Genomic DNA, 26,347 nt, shown 5'->3' with positions numbered 1-26,347 from the left:
GAAAGGCAGAAGAAAAAGAAAAATGTTCCAAATACATTTAAGGAATTGGAAAGCAGAACTAGGAAACTGGTTGTAGGATTTGGGTGTTTTGTTGTTTGTTTGTTTGTTTGTTTGTTTGTTTGGCAGCTGGGTTGGGAAGGCTATTAACACACTTCAAAACTCTAAGGAAAATGAAAACTCAAATAGAATTATCAGTCATTTGTTTTCTGGCTTTACAACATGGTTGCATGCATTTAAAGTGAGGAACTAACATTGTTTAAGAGAAAATCTAGATGTATACCAATTTTGAAACTTTTTCTTTTAAATTGCTAAGAATGAAGAATTTGATGAAAAATGCTAGTTCTTTCACATCAAAGTCAATTTGGTCGAAGTCACAGTCCTAGTGAGTGGAAAAAAAAATTCAGAAAAGTTAATTGAAGATACACATTTTTAAATGACTTTCTAAATACATTTCCACCCATTTCCCCAATACTTAATTTAACCCATCCAAAGAATACATTACTCTCTAATAGGAATCCAGCCATAATAACATCATCAGTTAATCCTTGCTAAATATCTCAAAAGAAATTTTACAGACTCAAAATTCCCAGTAAAAAACATTCTTATTTTTCAGGATGTCAAACTTGGGACAATTTGACTCTGATTTTTACCAATCTAATTATACTATTGATAATCAGGACCAGAGTTCTGAAGATTCTAATGCCTATGGAAATCTTTATGGATCTAGACAGTAAGTATGCTTTCACTTTAAGAAGTCATAATATTTTAACAAGGGAGGGCTTCCTTGGGGAAAGCCAAAGCTCTCTCCAGCATATCTTGGTAAAATACCCGAGAAGAAATGCCAGGAAAGGTCAGGGAAATTAATTCACTTCACTGCAGGCCCATTTATAGGTGGGTGGCTTGTCTCCTATTTTCAAAATATCACTTAACGGGGAGCCTGAATACAGGCCCTGGACAGAACAGAAAACAATTTTCATTTTACATGATATTTTCTGGGACACTGATCAAGAAGTAGATTTTATTTAATTAATAAACATGTATCAAGTGCCTGCTTGTGTGTTAGGAATTAAGAAGGATGCTACGGACCCAAAGATAAAAAAAAAAAAAAAAAGTCCATAATCTTTTCCCTCATAAAATTTAGGAATTTATGTTGGAGAGAGGGCAATTAAATATGCAATTATAATACAGTGTGAAAGCTCTTAAATGGAATTAAAATACACATATTTCAGAACGTGTTAGTTATTTGAGTTGACGGTTTAACTTGAGTTGAAAATTAAAAAGACTAAGAATTTAGTATTTACCCTCACTAAGGTAAATAGGGCAAGAGCATTTAGGGTAAGAAGAATTTGTTTCAAGTTTTGGCTCTAGCCTTTGTTCTTTGTGATATTGGGAAACACTTTAACTTCCCTGAGTATCTTAAACTGAGAAATAAGGGCATTAATAATACCTATTTCATGGAATTATCATGAAGAGTTGTGATAATGTGTAGGAAATTCTGTTGTATGGTAGAACCATAAAATAAATATTAGTTTTTTCTGTGACTATAACTTGTCACATCAATGGACACTTTATTGTCTAAAGTCATTTAATCTTAATTGTCTTTGTTTTTACAGTTGCTTCTTTGGATGTTCTTTTGTGAGTCTAGATTAGGGAATTGTGAGAGGCGTCAGACCTTTCAACTTTCAAGATATCTAAAAGTTATTGAACTCTTACTGTGTGTTAGGTACTGTTGTGAACTGTACATGAGTTAGCTTATTGGATCTCCAAACAATCATGAGATGAGTGCTTTTATTTTTCCCCACTTTACTTATTTTTCCCCTGTTTTACTTATGAGAAAAAAATGACCCAGAGAAATCCAGGAACTTTTCCAAGGTCACACAACTAGTAAGAAACAGGGTTTGGATTTTAGTCCAAGGTTATTGATTAGACCCATAACTAAGGTGGGCACACAATTTATTATAAAATCAAGACATTTTTAAGAGTAAAATGCATGCCATTAATAATAATTGTGGTACAATGGGATTAAAACTGGACCATCTTAGGTGAACTGGGATATGTGGTCACTGTTTCATTCCAGCAAGTTTAGGCCAAATATAACCTCATAAGAAATATTTTTAGTTTATTAATTCTTGAGTGTATTTTTCTAAAAGCAGATAAGTATCATGAAAGATCCAGATGAAGGAGGAAAAGATAGAATAAATACAACAGACAGTGGGTATGCCCAGAACAACTTAGAAATTGTTTCCACTGGATGATCAGTCCTGAAGACAGACAGATAGGTGCTGTTTTCTACCTACTCCTGCTGAACCACTTCTCTAAGGCAAAAGGGAAAGGTATTGGTATAAAATGTTTTTAAAACTGTTAAAGTTTAGTATCTGGAGTTTTATCTCATTCACATCCCTATTCTATGTTATCCAGCTTCAGTCAGGTTACCATAAGCATTCCTTAACATGAAAACCAATCTATACCACTCCCTCCCTCTTTCTCTCTCTGTGAATATTATCATTAGGCAAATTAGGATATTTAAAAACTATTTATAAGAAAAAAAGGACAAAAGGATAAAGCTATAGAATTGGCTCTATCATTGCAGAATCTACAAAAAATAACTTGATTTTATTTAATTTATGATTTACACTTTGGAAGGCCAAGAAAAAGTATTTGGTGTCAGAAAAGTGTTAATCAGGCAGAGGGAGTAGCTTGAACATTAAAGTATTACAGGATGGTAACTCAAAATACATAATCCACAGTGAGAGCCATCTGATAGGATTTTTCTGCTGTGTTCTCCTATTTTGGTGACAGAAACGAGTCACCTTCTGTTTATTTTCTCCTTTCTCTTCTCCAGTTGGAATAAAACACCTGGGTTCTATGTATGTAGTCTCTACAGTCTACATTTTCAGACTAAACTAAAAAGCCCGATAAAAGTGAAACAAAGCTTTCTCCTTATGCAGGGACTCATGGACCACAGCTTTCTTCCCGCCAACACCACCCAATTTTCTTTCTTCATTTGATTACATATGTCAACATTGCCCAGAAATCAAGATGACAAAGAGATGGAAATTAACATAACCACATGAGAAAACTCAAGATTATATTGTATTAGGTTGATGGCCTGGCCTGCTTCAGTTGCTTAGCATTTAAATCCAAGTCTTGATTTGGCTGCAGTAACATTTAAATTCCAGTCCACACTGCAAGTCTCAGGAATTAGAAAAGGGCATATTAGGTATGGTAGTTTTATGAGGTACATAAAATATGGAGTCAAGTCAGCGACTTACTAGTGTACATCAAACTCCAGAGATTTGATCTTTTATTCATACAGTGAATTGTTCAATTAAAATACACCCCAAGTCACAGTAAAGATGCTGACCATCCTGGCAAAAGACACAGGAATCCAGGAGATAGCTATAATCAGTTAGTCTCCTTCTCTCTGTCTCTGTTCACCCCTGCCCCCATTAATGGAAACTTGTTTTAAAAAGCTTACTCAGTGGCATACTCATCTGAAAGCTGGTTGACTATGCTTACTAAGACAATAAAGATATTTGTATTTAAAACAAAGTTTCTTATTTGAGAATGAACAAGGAGTTTTCTCATCTAAAAAAACTATTCAGTCAGGGGCGCCTGGGTGGCTCAGTCAGTTAAATTTCCGACTTCGGCTCAGGTCATGATCTCAAGGTTCGTGAGTTCAAGCCCCACATCGGGCTCTGTGCTGACAGCTCAGAGTCTGGAGCCTGCTTCAGATTCTGTGTCTCCCCTTCTCTCTGCCCCTTCCACACTCATGCTCTCTCTCTCAAAAATAAGTAAACATTAAAAAATATATATTTTAAACTATTTAATCATTCAGATAGGCATTATTTCCAATCACCTCTCACCAGTTATCTAGGCCATATTTTCCCACTATATCTTTCTTTTTAAAAAAAAAAAAATAGAAAATCTATTCAAATTATTTAGAGCAAGAAAGAGCTACTTCTGTGGAAAAGGTGACAACTAGACAACTCCCTCTGAATGTTTTAGTAGGGCTTTAACAGATGGACTGAACCTCAGCTTTTCTGAATCCCCAGACCTGATCTTCCTCTAGTATCTCTAACATAGTGGTACTGCCAGTGGCACAAAGTCACTGTGCACCCAACAGCTCAGCCAGAATCCGGGAATGTGGTATAAGTCGACTCCCCTGCCCCCATTCCTTAAACCACACCACCATCCAACTGATCCTGTATATTTTGTACTGACCGAGATTATTTGTTTGTTTATTTATTTAGTTAGTTTATTTATCTATTTTGAGAGAGACAGAAACAGTGCAAGTTGGGGAGGGCCGGAGAGAGAATCCCAAGCTGGCTCCACACTGCCAGAGAGAGCCCAATGAGGGGCTCAAACCCACGAAGCCATGAGATCATGACCTGAACCGAAACCAAGAGTTGGACAGTTAACCGACTGAGCCACCCAGGTGCCCCTGTTCTTACCAAGGGTATTTAGAATGCCTCATTTTACTGGCTCAACTGGAGACTTACATAGATAAAATGATTCTGGGAGTACAGACCAATGTTTTTTTTGTTTTGTTTTGTTTTGTTTTGTTTTTTTAAACCAGCAGGGTATTTTCATTGTAGATCTGTCATATTGTTGTCTCAGGCTATTTCAGGTGATAGTATTACAAATGCTGAAACCTTCATTGTCTCAGGTCTTTGCAAGCATGCTGTGTCATCTGGCTCTATGAAATATACCCATACCTGAATATTAGTTAAATGTGCAGTTAGACTTTCAATGAATTGTACTTACCTGTTGATACATTTTTTACCACCTGATTTATACTCTAACTCTCCATATGGCACTGGGAGTTAGCTCAACATCTACATGCCTTCTGGATCAGACTGACAAAGGAAAGAAGCTCAGATGACTGTTGTAATGAAGTCCATACCTACAGTTTTGGAAAAATGAAACTTAGTAAAATATGTAGCTAGTGACTGTGTAACAGGATGCAGAAAACATATTGCTGCAATCACAAGAAATTATTACTGAGTCTTTTTTTTAATGTATTTTTTTTTTTTTTGAGAGAGAGAGAAACAGAATGTGAGCAGGGGAGGGGTAGAGAGAAAGGAAGACACAGAATCTGAAGCAGGCTCCAGGCTCTGAGCTGTCAGCACAGAGCCTGATGTGGGGCTTGATCCCATGAACCACAAGACCATGTCCTGAGCCGAAGTTGGACATTCAACCGGCTGAGCAACCAAGCACCCCTTACTGAATATTTTACCAGTGATCTTCTATTTTTGCATTGCAAGGTGAATGTTAAGTCCTGTTTCCTCAGAGGTAAAATATTTTCCCCAGCTGGAGACCATGCCTTAACATGACATCATACCGCTGGAGACTAGTTGGAAGTTTATAAACCCAGGTATGGGTGGTGAAAAAGGAATTACTGAAGAGATGGTGAAGATACAGAGGATTTTTATATAGACCAGGTGTGCGGCCATTGCTTTATTGCTTAGAGACAGATGTCTTGGCATGCATGTAGTGGAGATTCTCCTGGTAGGAAAACACAAGACTGGTGGGGTGTTGGTGAAGTCAGTTTGGGTGTTCCAAGGAAGCCAAAATGGTGAAAAGCTAAAGGTGATCAGCACAGAAACCCTCCTGGCCTCCTATTAATGTTGTTTTCTTTGAGAAAGACACAAGTATTTACAAATAGAGAAGGAGCTGTTCCAGGATGTGTGGAAGAAGTCTAGAATGCTTTAGTGTAAGCCTCAGGAAGAAAACAGCATACAAATACTTAGCTAATGCTTATTGATCATGTTTTGGGTGCCCAACATTATTCTAAGTGCTTTACTTATTTCAGCTAATTTAATTCACAATAACCTTATGAGTTCCATTATTATTATTATTCTATTATACAGCACTTTTTTTTATGGCTTGGATATATTGGTAGAAGAACATTGAGCCCTGTTCAGCTTTGATATTGACTAATTTTTTTTTAAATTGGTTCTTAATTGGTTCATACTTTTTGAGGTATAATTGGCATACAATGTTATATTAGTTTGAGGTGTACAATGCAGTGATTAGATAATTCTATACATTAAACTATGCTCATCAGGATAAGTGTAGTTACCATCTGTTACCATGTGTTCTTACAATGTTAATGAGTATATCCCCCATGCTTTACTTGTCATTCCCGTGACTTACTTATTTTATAACTGGAAGTTTGTAGGTTTGAATCCCCATCACCTATTTTGCCCATCCCCCAACCTCCTCCCCTCTGGTAACCACTACTTTGTACCACGAGTTCTATTATTATGCTCATTTTACAGATGAGAAAACTGAGGCACAGATATGATGTAATTTGCCTAAGATAAAGATACTGGGACTTGAACACAGGATTTTACTCCAGAGGCATGTTTGCTAACCACTCTACTTGGTTTGGGATAAATTCTATCATTAGACTATTTCTGCAAGGGAAATGTAATCCCATGCAGTCAGGAAGCAAAAGAAGAGTCATGTGACTAGAATGTTGCCAGTGGTTCTAAAGGGATTTTTTGCAGTCATCTGACAGTTGTTTTAACTTTTTATTTAAGTATTTATTTTTACAGGAAGAAGAGATGCCTGCTAACAAAGTTAATGTTTAAACTCTACCAGCCGGAGTCCAGTGTTTTCTTGGTCTAATTTAGTTGACATTTGTTTCATCTGGAATAATGTGCTGAGTTAGAAATCATCAAAATTTCAATATGCATCTTCTCATAGAGCTAATTAAGATGCTGTGTAATCAAGGAGAAGAGGAATATTTTGTTGATACACCCTGCACAACTCCCATTGCTATATGGACTGTAGATAGGATAGACCCTTACCGTCTTAACTATTGGTTACACTAATTTAACTCATGCAATTGCCTTTAATAAGTTAATAATTCAGTGCTATGGGCTTAATAAAGCAATTAGGAAATTGTCCAGTCCATTCTCCTTGAATGACTTTCATGAAAGGATACTGTAGGCTTCAAAGATGTCACTGAAAATATAAGAGAATTTTGTTAGCATAGCCATCAGAGTTAGCACCATCTAATATAAAAGGATAATGCTAGAAAATGTGGGATTAAGTGTACATTCAATATATATGATTAAGAGTACACTTATGATGAGCACTGAGTAATGTATAGAGTTGTTGAGTCACTGTAGGATACACTATATGGTTACATGAAATTAATATAACACTATGTTAACTATGGAATTAAAATAAAATAATAAAAGAAAAAAGGATGTATGGTTAAATAAATTAGCAATTTTAAGAAAAAGGGCATGAGAATTGGGTTATGTACAGAGTTTGTTGGGTAGAACTGTGAACTAATAATGCAACTATATTGGTATCGCTTAGATTTTATTGAGATGTAGGGTTAAATCTCAGAGTCAACATGTACAAAGTTATAAAAAGAGAGAATTTTAAATCAGTGATAGGAGGTGACCATGGTAATTTTTGTTATATAAAAGGTTTTGAGGTTTCCTTTGTAGGACATATTTTGAAATTATACTTTCTTAAACAAGTGGTGGGAAAATTTTAGTATTATGCCAAGGACAACAGAGGCCAAGCTCCTGATGAAGAAATTTTCTGGATGAAGGAGCAGAGAAGGAGGGAAAAAAAGGGGATGGGATTTAGCTGGTAATGGGCTCTTTTTTTTTTTTAGGTGTCTGGCTATTTTGGCAAAATGTTTTTCTCTTTGCAGGGATTGGGTCAAGGTAGCCAGACACCTATGCCAAATTTCTCCCCATTCATGGAGATTGCTTTCCAGGGAGTGATTGTAAAAGTTACCTTTCCTCAAGCCTGGTTAACCACACCTGGGTATGGGTTTTAGTGAGGCCAGGACAGTTTGTCAGTGAAATAATCTTGGTTAGATGCTGGTCCATTAAGTCCACTCTATTTTCCCCTTTTATTCTACATTAAAAACTGTATAGATCAAGGGGGGCTTTCATCAACCAGCATGCCCTTCAGATTATTATAATTCATTTCTACCAGTACTTTAAAAAAAAGTTTCTTTATTTTGAGAGAGCACACATGTGAGCAGGAGAGGGGCAGAGAGAGAGGGAGAGAGAATCCCAAACAGGCTCCATGTGGACACAGCACGGATCTCACAAACCGTGAGATAATGACCTGAGCCAAAATCAGTCGCTGCTTAACCCACTGAGCCAGCCGGGCACCCCTTTGCCAGTAATTTTGATAGTGCATCTATTTTGGTGAGAAAAGAAAAAAAAAAAGATTAAGAATATGCCTCATGGCTAAGTGAACAGTAACAGTAATCAACATATGCTGTTGGGGATTTGAGAAGTATTGCACGAGGTCCTGGCCCTAAGGAGCTTACAGCTGAGTTAACAAATGATTAAATGCATGTATCTTTATTTTGGCAGCTTTTTTTTTTTTTTCCCCCAGAGAAGGTTATTTTCTCTGTCAGGCTTACTCGTATAAGGAAAGTTAAATATGTTATTCTTAGACTTCATATTAAGATTAATGTTGGAAGGAAAGTACCAAAATCCATTCTGTAAATATTTTAACACAAAGAGATCAGGGAGCTGAAAAGTTCAGAATCCTGGGCTGTATTTTTAGCTTAACCTAAGGGGCTCTGATGAAAGAAACTTAAACATGTTAATAAGGACAGCTCCTTATGTGTCTCCTCCTTCCTTCAGGTAAAAACAATTTTAAATGATCAAATAACCTCATATAACTCTTTTTCCCTTCCTTCTTTTCTCTAGCTCTAGTAAGTTATGTACTAAGAGCATTGTTTTCCAACTTTCTCATACAAATGGTGAAATAAAAAACAAAAGCATGGTCAAAGAAGTATTGAAACATGATGTTTCAACAAAACTAAATTGCACATTTGGAAAGAAGGACATTAACCCAGCCATAGAATCCTTTTAGTGAGTTATTCAAAGATAATTCAGTTGGCAGTAATTGTCTGGCAATGGCCAGAGCTAGAAAGTCAGTTTATATATTTGTTTTTTCATATGAATTGACTATACCATTACAATAGTGAATTTTACCCATTGCTTCCACAGATTTGTAGGAAATGTCATGTTTGGTGATTGCCCCTGAACAAAGTGAAAAAACAACATCGTATCAATGGGCAGAGATGCTGGGACAGTTTCATTTAGGAGTCCAACACCAGCAGTGCTGCTGTGTGACCATGGACAAGTCCTTCAGTCTCCATGAACCTCTATTTCTTTACCTGTAAAATGGGATTAAAGTTACAATTTCTACCTTACAGAGTATTAATTATGTGGGAAAATGTGAGGGAAAGTGTCCAGCACTTGTACATAATCAATAAATATTAGTTGGTATGGGGATCTTTCTTCTAGAACCTTCTCACGACCAGTTACTTCATTTGTTTTTATTAAAGTTAAATTTTAAGCAAGTTCTGTCTTTCATGGGTAAGTACTCATAAAAATTAGGAGAACTCATAGAAGAAAAATTGTAGCTTCCTTCAGTGATTTGTCATGATACCCTCTCTGTATATATATGTATATAAATCAGTATTCTCCTTTCTCTAGACAGCAAGCCAGTGAGCAACTCCAGGCTGCCTTTGTCCCACAAGAGATGCTCATGTCATCAGGTTACGAGGGACAATTTTTTCAGCCAGCATCCAACCCGGATTATTATTCACAATCTTCTTACATTGACAGTTTTGAGGAAGAGCCTCCTTTGCTAGAAGATAAGTTAAGGGAATGCTATTAATGTGTGTACAGCTAGAAGAATAATAGCAATAATCAGCACATAATGTGCACTGTCAGCATGCTGTATACCGTGTTTTATGTGTGATTATCCCATGTTTAAACAAGAGTCTGCCAAACAAAGGTGCTTAAACCGTTGAAAGTTTGTCTCGTGTGTGTGTGGAGGGGAGGTGAACTGGAAGTAGATCTGTACTATTGCCACACTATTACTGCTGTTATTAAATGTTTCTTCAGTGTGTTAGAGTGCAGACTCCCTTACCATGTGTAGACAATAGTGAACATGTCTTTTAGCAGAGTGGTTATAGCAATGACCCTTTCTAGTCCAGTTAACTTGTATCTTCTGCTATGATGCCTGGGAGCCAAGGGGGTAGTTTCTCAATATTCTTTTACTGTCATGGATACAACCCATTTTTCTTCTTTCCTGGGTCATATGAGTCCCCTCATCTCAGCTAGGTATGGCTAAGTGGGGAGGAATAGGATTCCAGTAAGTAACACTGTTGGTGGCAGGAAACCAGTGGACCCTTGCAGTTGAAGGTCTCAGGGATCTCAAGGGATGTTCCAACCATTGATTTTTTTTTTTTTTTTTTTTTTTGGTTCAGCCACACTACATCTGCTGCTTTTGCTCTTGAAGAAAGTCAACATATGCTAGAAGTATAGAGGCTAGAAAACTAAAACTCAAGTAGATTTAAATTTAACCACAGGGAAATATTAATAGGTTAACTATTATGCCCTAACCCCTTTATATGTAGTCAAGTGAAAAGGGATAGATTAAAATTTATATTTTATATCAAAAGATAAGTGTTTGTCTCGTATAAACACAGCCAACCACTTGGCATTAAAGCATTCCCTCTTTGTCTTCAAAATTCAAAAAGGGTGAAAGATTTAAACCACTTAGAAAAGCATAGAGGCGCATAGGTGGCTCAGTCAGTTGGGCATCCGACTTCCACTCAGGTCATGGTCTCATGGTTCATGGGTTCAGGCCCTGCGTTGGGCTCTATGCTGACAGCTCAGAACCTGGAGCCTGCTTTAGATTCTGTTTCTCTCTCTCTCTCTGCCCCTACCCCACTCGCCTCTGTCTCTCTCTCTCAAAATTAAACATTAAAATAAGAAGTTTTAAAAGAAAAGCACAGAAAATTATGTAATAGTTTTGTTGGCTCTTTAGAAGCCAGTTAGATTTGGGAATCAGTTATGTTTAACCAATTCATTCTAGTTTGCCTCTGAAATAGTAATCAACATATGAAAGTTATAAGCTATCCTCATTACACATTTTCCTTGATTCCACCAACATATCTACTTTAAAAAAAAAAAACTATCAGTTGTGTTGTTATAAAAGTTATCTATATTCAACATAGAAATTTAAAAAATACAGAAACATATGAATAAAATTATGAGAACCACCTAAAATTTTGTCTCTATGACATAACTACTATTAATGATTTGATGTATTTTCTTCCAGCCTTTATTCTATTTTTCTGAGTGTGTGTGTGTGTGTATAAAATGCATTTATGTATGGGGCGCCTGGATGGCTCAGTCAGTAAAGCGTCCAACTTCAGCTGAGGTCATGATCTCATGGCTTGTGAGTTCGAGCCCGGCATTGGGCTCTGTGCTGACAGCTCAGAACCTGGAGCCTGCTTCGGATTCTGTGTCTCCCTCTCTGTCTGCCCCTCATCGGTTTGCATTCTGTCTCTCTCTCAAAAATAAATAAACATTAAAAAAAGTACAAAACTTTATAGCCATTGTATGATCTAACTTTCATTTTTGAGTATTCATAAATACATATTCAAAAATATAGCATTTCACTTTAAGCATATATACTTAAATATATACATACATACGTAAAATATTTACATATATGCATTTTAATTTTTTTTTAATGTTTCATTTATTCTTAAGAGAGAGAGAGAGAGAAAGCACAAGTGGGGAAGGGCAGAGCGAGACACAGGGCTTCAAGTGGGGAAGGGTTCAGAGCCTGACACAGGGCTTGAACTCACAAACCGCAAGTTTATAACCTGAGCCAAAGTCGGACACTTAACTGGCTGAGCCACCCAGGTGCCCCATAAAGTTTTGTACTTTTTAAAGTTATCTTATATCAAAAACATTTCTCTACATGCATTCTTTAAAGTCATTGAATATTACTTCAAAATATGATTTAGAATGGCTTAATAATATTTTGTCATATAAAAGTACTATAATGTAAACTCACCTAAAGGTTGCTCATTATAGTAAGTAAGGCTTTGTTGAACACCATAGTGAACAACTTTGACCTCTACAGAGTTGTCCTTGGATTGGTTCCGTAACTGGGATTACTGGATCAAAAGGTACTTACATTGTCAAACTGATCTAGAAAAAGGATGACCTACTACACCATCATCATAGAACATGAGATGTCTTAGTTAATTTGATGGGCAAAAAGGAGTGCTTTGTAGTTCTTGGTTACTAGAAATGTTAGACATGTTTTTCCATGTTTATTGACTGTTCTTCCTGTTTTTCATGTTGTCAGATTTCTTATTGGAATCTTAAGATTTTTCCTTTCCTTGTTTATTTATAGGGATATTTGCATGTTTTTGTTATTTTTATTTTTTTATTATTTAAAAACATTTTTTAACATTTACTTTTGAGACAGAGTGAGACCCAGCACGAGTAGGGGGAGGGGCAGAGAGAGGCGGGGTGCCAGGGGAGACACAGAATCCAAGGCAGGCTCCAGGCTCTGAGCTGTCAGCACAGAGCCCTAAGCGGGGCTCAAACTCACGGACTGCAAGATCATGACCTGAACCAAAGTTGGATGCTTAACTACTGAGCCACCCAGGTGCCCCTAGGGATATTTGTATGTTAAGGATACTTAATGATTGCCTGGAATATGTGTTGCAAACATTTTTTTTTTCCTAGATGGTGTTTGCCATCTAATTTGCTAATAGGAAATTAAAGCATATTGGAATTTTAATATTTATGTTTTCAAGTCCACAATATTTTTCTTGGTAAATTTTCTTTCTGATTCCTCTTTTGTTTATAATGTATTTCTCCAGCTCTGAGTACTGTTTATATCCTCTTGTATATTCTTAAATTTTTTAATGATCTTTTTTGTTTTGCACCTAAATTTTTGATTCAATAAAAATTATTTTATGTTTGTATGTGAAGTAGGATTCAGCCTTATTTTTTCTTTAATGATTAACCAATTTTTCCTGTAACATTCATTGAAAATAATCTTTTCTACTTGTCTAAATGTATCTATTGTGGTATTCTAAACTCTAATACATCCTTCCTTTATATCTTCTCAAATTAAAATAGGAAATACCCTAGATTTCCCCTCCCACCTTATGCAGCTTAGAGAAAATTCTTAGATTTTTTTTTCTTTTTGTGATTATCCCCACCGAATTGCTAGGGTATTAGAAGAGATTGCACCTAATATAATTCAGCATTTTGAATCTGTGAAATTTCTAGACTCTGATTCAATATGTTCCTCAGGCTGGGTGACTGAAAGCTTTCAGCTTCATCTGTCTCAAAGATATGTAAACACTGTAGGCAGGGTTTCTAGGATAAGGTGATAAATGGTGTTCGCTAGTTTTTATTGAGCATACACCAAAACAGCCTATCACATTATGAAGCTATAATAATTAACAACCCTTGCACAAAATATGTTATTTGAAAATGTGCTTGTTTATTCCTTAAATACTTTGTTATCTAAAAGACTCATTTGGTGGTTTTATGTAAGAATGATAACTTTTGCAATTTGATAATGTACAATCAATATGTTAACAAATGTATCTCGAAGAATCATAGTCAATTCAAGTCTGTCAAACCAGAAGAATTACTGTGATATTCGGTACTTATATATGTAGCACAGCCTGATGTTTACATTTGAAAGGCCAGTGCCACAATTTGCATAGAAAACAAAGATATTAATTCATTTTTATAGCATATATATCATATACTTTACTACCACTAGATGACAGCAAAACAATAAACTTTACATTCAAATTTCACAACAGCTTCATCTTTTATCTGTATAACAAGGTATATTAGGATATCTACAATTAATAAATACTTATAATCTCATTTGCATACATTGTAATAAATTTGGAAACAAAATGTTATGGGGAAACAAAATGTTATATTTTGGTAGAAAACACATAAACTCTTTTTTGGTATGACAGAATGTAGCAGGTCTTATGTTCATTCACTGGTTAATGACTCGATGTTGCAACATGTGCAGAAGTTAATTATGCCATAAAATAAATGTCTAAAATCAGTAATAATGTCTCATAAAGCATTTTTCATCGGAGTTTCCTCAGGAATAATTGTTATGCTTTTTGAGGAAAAAAAGGTATTTTGAATTAAAGGGCACTTTGTTGTAAATACTGAAAACATATTGCTAACATAAATGTCTTAATTGAAAATATAGTTTGAAAACAACATAAGGCTTAGATGAAATTAATTTAAACTATAATATTTCTCAAATTTTAAAATCTGCTAATTTAAAAAATCATAGTAGACATTCTAACCTCATTTTAAGCTCATCTTCTCCAAAGTGTATGTTCATTAAGAAATATATAAATAACAGTGTGATAATAAAAAGGATGCAACATGGAAGTTGAAATGCACGTGATTTACTCACCATTAACCAGTCAAATTCTTTTCAAACTAGGGATAGCAACTGTCAACCTGTCAAATGAGTGAAAAAATATCCTTACTATCCCAGTGTAGACCAAAGTCTGGCCAACCTTTTGAAAATGTCTAGGTCCCTGTTAGAGCAAGACCCCTCTTATGTCATGGAAGTCATTAAAAGTCCATCTGGTATTCTGTGTATAGAATGTCAGATATGCAAGATGTTAGGTGTTATGTGCTGCTGTAAAAGAAGTTGAACTATGCCCTATATGTGATCAAAGACAGTTACTAAATCCTAGGAAGGGAAGTTGAATGCCATGTACAGATGATTTAGGGAGAGAATCCTTCATATGGGAGAATTGAGCTTAATTTAAAAAAAATACAGCTATTATGAAATGGGATGCACATTGAGAAATATAGCTATATTATTAAAAATAAAGTTTTTTTTTTTTTGCTTTTGTTTTTTGTTTGTTTGTTTTGTATGTGGTATGTGTGTGTGGGCAGGCATGTGCACTTGCCTTTATACCAGTCTCTTCCTATTTTTCCCACCCTCAGCCCCTAGAAACCACTTTTCTACTCTGTTTCTATGCATTTGACTTCTTTTCTCCTTGATTTTAGAATCCACATATAAGTGATTCTGTACAGTATTTGTCTTTGTCATAATGCCCTCAAGGCCCATCTATGTTGTTGCAAATGGCAGGGTTTCCTTCTTTCTCATAAATGAATATTCCGTTGTATGTATGTATCACGTATGATCATATGTATGATAGATCTATCCATTCATCCATTGACACACACTTAGATTGTGTCCATATCTTGGGTATTGTGAAAAATGTTGCATTGATCATGGGAGCGTAGATCTCTTTGAGATACTATTACCATTGCCTTTGGATATATATCCAGAAGTGGGATTGCTGGATCAAATAGTAGTTCTTTTTTTTTTTTTTTTTTTTTTTTTGTTCTTTTTTCTTTTTTCTTTTTTCTTTGTTTAAACTGGCCAGGTTCAGTGTTCAGGTCATAGCCTCTCTCTGCCATGCATTGCTGCCCTGGGGATGTATTCACTGGGCTCCTTGCTGTAGCCACTGTCTCCAGGAGCCCGTGCCCTCCAGTTGTAGGTAGACCTGTGGCCAGCCTGGCCTGGTGAGCAGCCACAGTGGGAGCAGTGGAAACGCCAGAGCCCTATTTTCTTTTCTTTTTTTTTTTTAATTTTTGAGGAACCTCCATACTGTTTTCCACAGTGGCTGCATGAATCTACATTCCCACCTACAATGCAGAAGGGTTCCCTTTTCCCCACATCCTCACAAACACTTGTTATTTCTAATCTTTCTGGTAATAGCATTCTATTATCAAATAGATAATAGGTGTTAGGTGATACCTTTTTGTGGCTTTAATTTGAATTTCCCTGGTGGTTAGTGATAGTGAGCACCTTGTCATGTACCTGTTGGCCATTTGCATGCATGTCCTCTTAGGAAAAATGTCTATTCAGATCCTCTGCCAAGTTTTTAATTAGATTGCTTGTTTTAGGGAGGAAAGCATGGGGTCTTGAGTCAGATTCTTCAGTGTTAAAACCTAGATTTCTGTTACTAGCTCTGTGGCTTTGGACAAATTACTTAATATTTCAAAACCTCAGCTACCTGATGCACAAAATAGGAATAAAATAATAGTACTAGCTTCATTACATGTCTGAGAGACCAATGCGTACATATCTTGTACAGCTCACAGCAAAATTCAGTGAAAGCATTCAATAAAAAAAAAACAACAACACATTTAACTCTTTTTAGTTGAAATGCATGTTCTTTACTGTATTTTATTTCTAGTTTTTCTGGGTCTCTGCCTTACTCTTATTTAAATTTATAATGATACAAGCAGGGTAACCAGCTTGATTTTTGGTTCTTAAATAGTAAAGTCATGTTCTCCTTTTTTAATGTTTTGTTTTTTTCTACTCAGGATACATCTTAAAGTTTATAGAGGTGATGAGAAAAGAAACTAATGTGGTGTAAATATTTATTTCTGTATTCAGTGAATGTCGAATGGCTGGGTGGATTTATTATTTGTTTGTTTGTTTGTTTGTTTTTTAAGTAAAAATGATGTAAGAGAATCAGGATCTAGCAGAAGGGTCTGTGACGTGGCAGTCAGAATTACTTGAAAACAACGTATTGGGGAAAAATAGATATTTCTAAATGAGTTTGGACTTATGGACACTGAGCCCCACAGATTTTGGATATTTTATTCTACCACCACCACTCATAAAAGGGAAAGGTTAACTTGTCTCAAGAATTTAATCTGTGAGTACATAAACTCAACCACAATAGCACTGACCGTATTAAAATATGGGTGCAAGAAGGAGTCATTCCACTTTCTCCTCTGTGGAGTTTTAGGCCGTTAGCGTAGAATTACTCTTCTCATTAGGCGGGGTGGAAGTAAAATCCCAGATCTGGGCTAATTATCTTTAGTTTAGATAATGCTGCTAATTGAAAAATTATACCATGTTTGGTATAAGCATGATATGATTTCAGAAGTATTATCAAGGGAAAATAGGGAAAAAGGAAATATGTAAATAGGCAATAGAATAGGACCTTTGGTCTGTTAGCTACCATTTTATTTTTTTTTACTGTAGAACATCTGTTTCGCAATTTTCAGACTTTAAGCTTATATTTAGTGCATAAGGCAGGGAAATTTTTTCTGTGATGTAATTATTTATCTAAAATATATCTTTTAACTCATTGGGAACAAAAAAATCTTTTTTTTGTTATTTTTGTTTTTGAATTACTATATATGACATAGAACTTTAGATTTTGAAAATACAACGATCAGATTAAAGTGCTAAGTAAATTAACCAGATATGTTAAATTTAATTAAATAATATTATTCATATTTATAAAATGTTATAGTACCTCTTTTTTTTTCTTTTTGCAGAACTTGGAATTAATTTTAATCACATATGGCAAAAAACTTTGACCGTGTTAAACCCACTGAAGCCAGCAGATGGCAGCATTATGAATGAAACGGACCTCACTGGGCCCATCCTGTTTTGTGTCACTCTGGGAGCCACCTTGCTTCTGGTAATAGACAGCAGCAAGCACCAGATTTTAATGTGTGCCCTTCCAAATGTTGTTTTTGAAGAAGTCTTTGTTAATACAGAAGAAAATGTGTTACTTTTTAAAGTGCAAATTGTTTAATTCATCACTACTTTTTTTTTTTTTTTTTTTTGGTGAGAGAGATGTAGTTAATTGAATCATAGTGACAAAGTAAAACTACCCTCAAATATTACAACAGATAACATATAAATGTAAGCAGAATTTCAAAACTCAAATCATTGAGCAAACTTTCAACAAAGCAAGAGATCCTTTATGACTTTCTTGTTACTAAGATTGCCAATCTGAAAACGTTGAAGGAACACATGGATTTGGGAAATACAGGCCCAAATTTTATTTCTTGTTTTCTGTGACATTTCTGTTGTGACACCACAGAGATCCCTTCTCTTTGCTCATAATTTTCTTCGCTGGGGTGTATCTCTAGATTTCAAATAGTCTGTGAGGTATGAGATGAGTCTCCTTGTTTCGGGTTAGGTTATTATGGATATATTAACTTGCAATGATAACCAATAATTTGTTTATTCAATCTGTATATTTCTTTATTATTTTGGTTTTCTGCTTTTTATGAAGGCATTTTTCTCCCCTGACTTTACCATTTGTCTTATGTATCGGCTTTCATTCTTTAAATCTGGGAGTGATGAAATTGAGTCACCAGAGAAGTAAAGAAAAACGTATTTCCACCTAAATTAAGTTTAGAAGCCATTCTAGCTGATAATTTAGAAAAATGTTTCATTTAAAACAAAGGGAAGAAAAAGAGAAAATGAGAAAAGGCCTATGATTTTAAACAAAGAAGGTAATGACCATAAGTTAAAAAAAGGATGAAAAAGATAGTCATGCCAGTCTGAAAAATATAGTTTCATTAAGGAGCAAAGAGATAAACTTGGCAGGAGAAAGAATACAGGAAATTAAAGATTCTGGGGAAAGTCCTTAAAATAACGATTTAGTCCACTTCTCCCTCTTACAGCTATCCACTTTCCATAATTGGTTTTCCTCACTGTAGCCACAGTTCTCAAAAGTAGATGTAAAATATATTTGCAACTAAATAAATTTTTACTTTTTATTTATTAATTGACTTTATACCAATCAAAATACTGATAGAAATCTAGTTTCTAGATTTCTAGAATGACACATGACGATGTGGTCACATCATATTTATCCAATATGCTAGTATTTACTGATAGCATCTTATTTCTTCCTTTGAACTACAGCAGCTGAAAGTACTCAAGTACTCTGGAAATCAAACACTAGATCAGCTAGAGTTTTAATTAAGTCTCCAACTTCCCTTCCATCTTTGTCACAGCAATTTGATAATCTTAGCTACGCTAGGTAAGACTACATCAATTAATCAAACAGTCAGAAACAATCCATTTAATATATTAACCCATATTTTCTTTTTCAAGTGATTTATAATATAACAGCTGTTTGTTTTCCTGTAGAAAATATTACCGTTACCATCCCTCAAAGGAAAGCATTAATTCCATTAAGATCTTTTTGGGGTGCATAATATTAATTAGAATTATTTAAATATCCTCTTTTTTGTTTTGTTTTGTTTTAAGTACAGAGCAATATAGGCAAAGAACTCAACTGGAAGTGAGAAAATTGGATCTACCCCTAACTTAGCCTCTAGGTATGATCTTGAACCTTTTGTTCCCTATTTCTAGGCCTTCCTTTCTTCATTTTGAAGGTGAAAAAGGTTTATAAAATATTTCTTAAGGTTCCATTCAGTTCTAAAATTTCGGGAGAATATGTGAAAATGCATATTTCTGAAACTTTTAGGCAGACATTATCATTTTAATTTTACCATTAGATGTGTTTACTTCAGAACTGGTTCTGATACATGTAGAACCATAATGACCAACAACAACAAAAAATTACCCAAGTGTATATTAATGAAGTCAGATTTCACTCAGAATCCATTTGAGGCTAAGCTAACCCTGCCCTGGATATTTTGTGTTAAAATGTAAAGGAGAATTTTGTGGGCTGGTATATGCATTGTACTAGAGAAAGCAAAACTAAATCCAAAGCAATATTCCACTTGTTCATTCATGGTCACATACTTATCACTTTTATAATGTATGTGGACCTAAGGCATGACACAGTATCTTTTGTGGACTTTCTTCATGTAGAAGGAGGCAAACCAAAAAAGACAGCTTCAAATAGTTATTATAAACTTAGTTTTACTTATTCTTCCTCTCAAAACTATTTTCACCCCCCAAACAAGGAAGATGAGTGGCTCATCTATGGCTACATTTAATTTTTCTGGTAGGTCTAAGAGTATGATCTAGAAAAGGAACATGCATGACCAATGTAAAAGCATAATCAGAAGAAAAGTATTTCAAATCAAGATATAGTAATGAGGGTGGAAAAGGAGGACCTGAAAAGTTTTGAGGTTAAAAATAAAGGGAACATTTATTTTCCATTTCAGTTACAAGCCCTTTTTAGAGTTTGAAACAAATCTAAAAAATGACAGTGGCCCCTGCCAAATGGAATTACAGCTTAAATTATATAAACTAACAGGAAAAGAGATGAAGAGAGAAGTCAGCAATTGATATCCAAAGGGGCAATTTTACTATCGATTAGTTTTATCCACCTTCTATTCACCACCCCCCCCCCCACCATTTATAAAACTTCTTGGGGTCAGGAAGGTATACCTCTTGTTCTTTGGATGTGGGGAAGTTGCCTTTCACCATTACAACTTTCCCTACCTCAGAGCTATCTAATCCAATCAAAATATTAAGTAGAATCTTTCTCTAATACATGAAAGTGATTTGAAATTGTCACTATTTTCCAAGTGAAGCAAAATCACCCAATAGAGCAATGCATAACTGATGGGGTTCTTTAAACATGTCTGCTAGCATTATTAGCATTATTTCACAAAAGAGCCGAAAACACAAAAGGTCCTCAGTAAGAACTTATTACAGCTAATGCAAGAGAGAATTCTGCAAACATAGCCCCAGGGACATTTTGTGAAAGGACTTACTTGGTAGTGACCAATCTCCCCAACTGTGCTGAGGAAGAAGAACTCAAAATCGCTAGATAGTTTTGAACATTAATATGGTCATAACACTGTCCACTAATTAATTATGAAGTAAATACCTTTTTACTCTGTAAGACATAAAGACTTTATAGATAACAGCCGTGGAGAAGAAAACATGACATCTAAAAAGCTCACTCTCTGAACTTACCAGATCCTTCATTGTTTTGCATAATTCCCACGAAAACCAGAGTCAGTCTATTTAATATTTATCTAGAATTTCTAACCAGCTTAATGTAAATATAAAAATTAAATGTGTTTCTTTCCTGGAGTTTTGGCATCCTCAGGTAGCCAACATTAAAATATCCCCTGTTGAATCAGTAGGAGACTGTGACTTTCCCTGGGTGAGTTTAATGGGAATATTTCTGCCCCCAGTCCATAGTGCCTTGTGGGAGATGGCTGTTTTTATGAGTCCTCAGAAAAATCAGTGTTGTATCCTGAACACTACTGACTTTCTTTAACAGTACGTAATTTATGATTCATTGTCAGTTGGTTTAACAAACCAGCTTCTCATGAAGTATGGTCAGTTAAACTGGTAATAGGCCTTATGAAAACAAAGGATTCTGTGGTCAAATAAGTTTGGGATATGCTAGGTTAAATACGGTTAAGCAAGTCCCATTATTTTAAGACTTGTTAGAGCTCCTATAGATGTCCAGGATCTACTTTCAGAGCCAGACTTCCTAGGTTCAAAGCCAACTTGTACCACTTAACATCATTTTACTTTGGGCAAGTTACATTACTTTGGTACATCTTAGTTTCCTCATGTGTAAAATGAGTGTAATATGGTACCTATCTCATAAAGTTGTTGTAAGAATTAAATAAGCTACTAGACATGATATGCTTAGAATAGGTCCTAACATAGTAAATCCTATAGATATTAGCTGACATTAATAATTTGCCTTGTAAAATCTTCAGGACTAAATTGGATTTTTCATTAATTTATTCATTCATTTAATTATTCAACAAATAGGGGGAGAAAATATATTCTTACTTATGTCTGGTACTTCTAATAGGTGATCTATGATTTAAAAAAACAACTAGGAATTTTTCATCTTCTCTGTGGCATGCTTATGCCTCCCCAAGTATAGTCAGGGATGTTTGTTTTCAGGACCTGAATTCTTATGACAGCCACCGTTTTCTTCTGGAACTCCCAGTCTCCGATGACATGGAACAGTGTTGAACTGACTGATTCTAAAATGCTCTCTGCTTTGCTGATATTCCAATTTCCACCAGATGTTCCTTGTGTGTTCTAATGGTTTTCTTCCCATCCTTTCAGGCAGGAAAAGTTCAGTTTGGTTATGTGTATGGCATGAGTGCCATAGGTTGCCTAGGGATTCACACCTTACTGAACTTGATGAGCTCTTCAGGGACGTCTTACGGCTGCGTGGCAAGTGTACTGGGTTACTGCCTGCTCCCCATGGTCATCCTGTCCAGCTGCGCTATCTTCTTTTCACTGCAGTAAGTGCCTGTGTGTGCTGACTGCCCCCACGTGCACAGTCATCTGTGAAGCTTGCCACACCAGTGGAACAGTTAACCTCTTTCGGATCTTTTTGGTAGTGCAATGGAGGAAACTATTAATGGCTACAGACAGACCCAGGAAAGTAGGTCAGTTTGGGCTCAGGCACTTCCTATTTGGATGATTTAAATAATAAATTCAACCAAGTTATCTTTGAAACTGGCACTTTGTAAGTTGTCACATTCTTCAATATGAACTATTGTCCGGGGTGCTCTAACAACTGCAGGAAATTCACTTGTTTGATTTTGGAAGAGTGAGTGCCTGGTGAACACTGACAAATTGCTTCAGTTCCCAAGCACTCTGCCTTCTAGGGAGGAAGCAACTGTTCTTTCTCAGCTGAGCTCCTTGCAGTGGAAAATTCCCAGGAACCCTGATGAGGATATTTATGCTAGAGAACTTTATAGCATATATGTTCAGCCAATAGATTTTTTCTTTTTTTACTTCCTGGGCAGATAGTATTTGCAATTCAAAACTATTAATGAGGATCCAGTAGGTATTTTTCTTTTGGGCACTTTCCCAGGGGATAGCACATCACTACCACTGGTTGGGGAGAGCAAGTAATTACATAGTCCTTTGTCCCCTACATGCCCTGAACCCAATAAATGTTTGCCATCAGTGCTCATTCTTCCATATCCAAAGGAGGCACAATTTGCATTTTTTTCTTGGATGATGCACATTTTAGGTTATTAACACTATATTGGATAGTATATTACATGAAGAATTTACCAATGCCAAAGGTAGGCATTTTAGGAGAGCATTTAATAATTTTGTTTAGGTATCTCATATAGTTTTTTTTTTTTTCAGAACATTATTGAGAATGACTGAGTTGGAAATGTTTCTTTGTTTTAATATGGTTTTATTTTTAATTTTTGTCAATGTTTGTTTTTGAGAGAGAGAGAGAGAGAGATGGGGTGCAAGCAGGGGAGGGGCAAGAGAGAGGAAGACACAGAATCTGAAGGAGGCTCCAGGCTCTGAACTGTCAGCACAGAGCCCGAACTCAGGAACCGCATGATTATGACCTGAGCTGAAGTCAGATGCTCAACTGACTGAGTCAACCAGGCGCCTCAATATGGTCTCATTAAAAATATATATATTTTTAATGCTGATTTATTTTTGAGAGACAGAGAGAGACAGAGAGAGACAGAGTGTGAGTGGGGGAGTGGCAGAGAGAGAGGGAGACACAGAATCCAAAGCAGGCTCCAGGCTCCACGCTATCAGTGCAGAGCCTGATGTGGAGCTTGAACCCATGAACCGTGCATGACCTGAGCCGAAGTTGGATGCTTAACCAACTGAGCCACCCAGCCTCTCCAATATGGTTTAATTTTTAAAGTGTCATTCTTGAGAATAGCTTAGAGCAAACAGTTTATCAGCAAGTATTCAACATTAAAGAAAGAAATGTAACAGAAAATGGACACCTTGAATGTGTAAATACAGTGTGAGTTACAGGTATACTTACTGAGTTTTATCCATGGAAAAATGCCACTTTTTGTATATCATGTTCTTTAGCAAGCTTTCCCATTTATTAAGTTGTTTGGTTTAGACAGTTGACAAGTTAATGCAGAGTTTAGTCCTACAACTTCTGTTCTGTTTAATGCTTTTACCAAAGAATGCTATGATGATATACCATTTAAAAAATTTAAGTTTAAAACATTATTTCCAGCAAAGTTGAGGTTTGGGGCATCTGACTCCAGATTATTAGGGGAAGAAAATAAAACTGAAATATTTGGATTTTGAGAATCATCAGAAGTCTGGACCTTTTTTCATTAGATTTTCATTCTGAATTATAAAGGACGATTTAGAAATCTTTTAAATTATATTAAAGGAGAGTAAACTCTCTGACCCCGAGGACTATTAAACTGAATTTTCCCTTTTGGGTATATTACTATATCACTCAAATCAATCATATATATAATTTTATACTTTTGTTCATAAACCTGTATATTAGATCAACCTATAAATTATTCCTAATAGATATTAATTAAACCAAGGGATATAATATTCATTCGAGAGCATTTTAAATGCTTTTGGTTTATTTATAATCTAAGGCATTATAAGCTACATTGTAGTTTTCACTTATTTTTCTTTGGTTCAGTTTTGAAACGTAAGTATTTTTGTCTTTCTTACAAATAGTAAACAAAATTCTCAACTTCAGAATACCAGGATTGAGTGAGACTGCAGTTCGATGGTGAAAGGAGCTATGTGCCAGTAGGAATTAGGAGATCTTGACCTAATGCCCATTTTACATGCAATTTTCCTCGTGTCACTTCACTCATCTAAAGCTGGGGACTAGAGATCTCCTGATCTTTCCTAGCTCTTATAGCTTATTTTTCTAAATAACGCATTCTGTTTTGCACATATGGAAAGAAATTCACTCTTTACTATCCACACCTCCTCTTTTATCCCCAAGGTGGCTAGACTTAGCCTTATTTGCCCATTTCTTCCTAAAGAGCCAATTGCCTCCACAGTTATTTTTGAAGATACCAACTTGAACAAATCCATTCCAATATTCTAAAAGACCCACAATACACCTACAAAAAGAATCTTCAGAGAAGAGGTGGGAGGCCACATACATATATGTGTTCTCTCCTTGAATTATGTCAGGCTTTGCTGTCTCAGATAGGAACCTGAGAAGTGGGCCCGGGAGCGGTGACCGGGCACCCTACTGGAGTGCAAATCCAGTTGTCTTTCTGCTCACACTGGGAATAAATTTGGGAAGAAAGTGTGGGAAAAGGAATCTGTAATTATAAAAGAATACCCTAAACATAATTTATATAAAAGGTTTTCAGGAACTCGGATTTGAATGTTGACAGATGAGAGTGACTGCAGGTGAATTTTTGTATTTCTATTAGTTTAAGCTTTACCAAAACACAAAATGTTTACCTCCGACGGGGAATTTGACTCACAGATTTTCAAGGTGGGCAAGGCCTTTGAGTTCATACAGTTCCTCACCCTCATTTTACAAGTGGAGAAAGTAGTTATAAATATTGTACCAAGGACATTTCAGAAGCAGCTCTGATTCAATAATCTCTTTTTCCTCTTGACATAAGGTAATCATCTCTTTTGTCTTTGCTATAGGGGCACCTTTGGAACTGTGTTGGCACTGGTCATCATTGGCTGGTGTAGTCTCTCAGCTTCCAAAATCTTCATTTCAGCCTTGAACATGGAAGGACAGCAGCTTCTCATTGCCTACCCTTGTGCCTTACTTTATGGACTTTTTGCCCTCCTCACGGTTTTCTGAGTAGTATTTGAGATGATGTTTCAAGATTCTATTTGTTTCCTGTTCACATTATCCTGGAAATGTGTTAGCATTCATATTTGGTGATGTGATTTCTGCTTTATTACTATTGAGAGAATAATAAGCAAAGTGACAAAACAGCACTTAAGGATGGTGCTCTAATAACTTGTTTGGTTTGAATGATGTTTTTGCTTTTTGCGTTGATACATTAAAACATTTTAAAATACTTTAAAATAAAAGGGGATATTGTTGTTATGGATGGACCCTGCCTTTCTCAACGGATCTATTTTTAAGAAATTTTATGTACATAAAATCATTTAATGACTGCACAAAGCAAATCAATGGTGAGCCTTTTGAGAAACATTCACGACAATTCAAGCTATGTTCACATGGTGAAGGTCATACTGTCCAGTACCTTTGGAGAATTGCAGGGGAGGGTTATATAGGGTTTTATTTACCTGAGAACTCAAAGAACCTCCTGTTTTTCAATTCATTTACTGTAACAATTGTTTTTTGGTCCCATTTGAACAATCCACTAATTCACCACTTTTCAAGCCCTCACCTCCTTCTTTCTTGGTTTAGATGCCATGAAATTATATCATAATTTCTTTCTTTCATGTGTCCTCAGTAACCTTACCATTTGCTCTCTAAGTATATAAATGTGATGAGAGGAAATCCCACTTGTCTCACTTTAATTATATTTCTATATCCTAAATGGCTCCACAGTTCTGCCTTTTGAATCCTACTACATTACCCTGCTGCATTTGTTTTTACACCTTCCGAGATGATTATATCACACCATTTCTTCACTGCTTACATCTCCAATACTCCTTCCTCATTTCTCACTGTTGGTTGATGACCTTTCTTCACATTTTATTGAAAAATTAAAACATCCAGAAGAAAAGTGATGCATCTTCCTACCACCAGATCTAACAGCCTACATGCAGCTTTGCATATATATGTGTATATGTGTGTGTGTGTGTGTGTGTGTGTGTGTGTGTGTGTATGTACATACAGAGAGTGTGTACACACACACAAGCGTATTCTACATTCCCTCCTGACACAGTCTCCTCTCTTCACAGCCAGCCTTTCCACCTATGTAACTAACGTTTTCCTCTTGATCTGTTTAAATTCTGACTCCAATTCCAGTGTGTAGGGGTTTATCCCACTCCACCAAGCAATGTT

At 35.8% G+C, this 26,347-nt stretch overlaps 1 protein-coding gene across 2 annotated transcripts in view; it reads left to right on the top strand.

The window, feature by feature from the left end:
* The window catches only part of YIPF7 (Yip1 domain family member 7), a 46,323-nt gene extending 20,887 nt beyond the window's left edge, over positions 1-25,436 (top strand). The window contains exons 2-6 of one of the 2 annotated variants that reach the window (XM_049630447.1): positions 614-730; positions 9,501-9,659; positions 17,197-17,344; positions 21,688-21,869; positions 25,003-25,436. In XM_049630447.1, the coding sequence (XP_049486404.1) occupies positions 615-730; positions 9,501-9,659; positions 17,197-17,344; positions 21,688-21,869; positions 25,003-25,165 (768 nt within the window). In that variant the 5' untranslated portion in view covers position 614 and the 3' untranslated portion in view covers positions 25,166-25,436. Of the gene's footprint in view, positions 1-613; positions 731-9,500; positions 11,426-17,196; positions 17,345-21,687; positions 21,870-25,002 lie in introns of those variants that run through there. The other variant, XM_049630446.1, reaches the window with a different exon arrangement.
* Positions 25,437-26,347: the final 911 nt, after the last annotated feature.

Source organism: Panthera uncia, chromosome B1 (assembly GCF_023721935.1).
Source record: "Panthera uncia isolate 11264 chromosome B1, Puncia_PCG_1.0, whole genome shotgun sequence".
Taxonomy (NCBI): Eukaryota; Metazoa; Chordata; class Mammalia; order Carnivora; family Felidae; genus Panthera; species Panthera uncia.
Note: the sequence above shows the minus strand (reverse complement) of the source record. Positions and strands in the feature narration are given on the sequence as shown.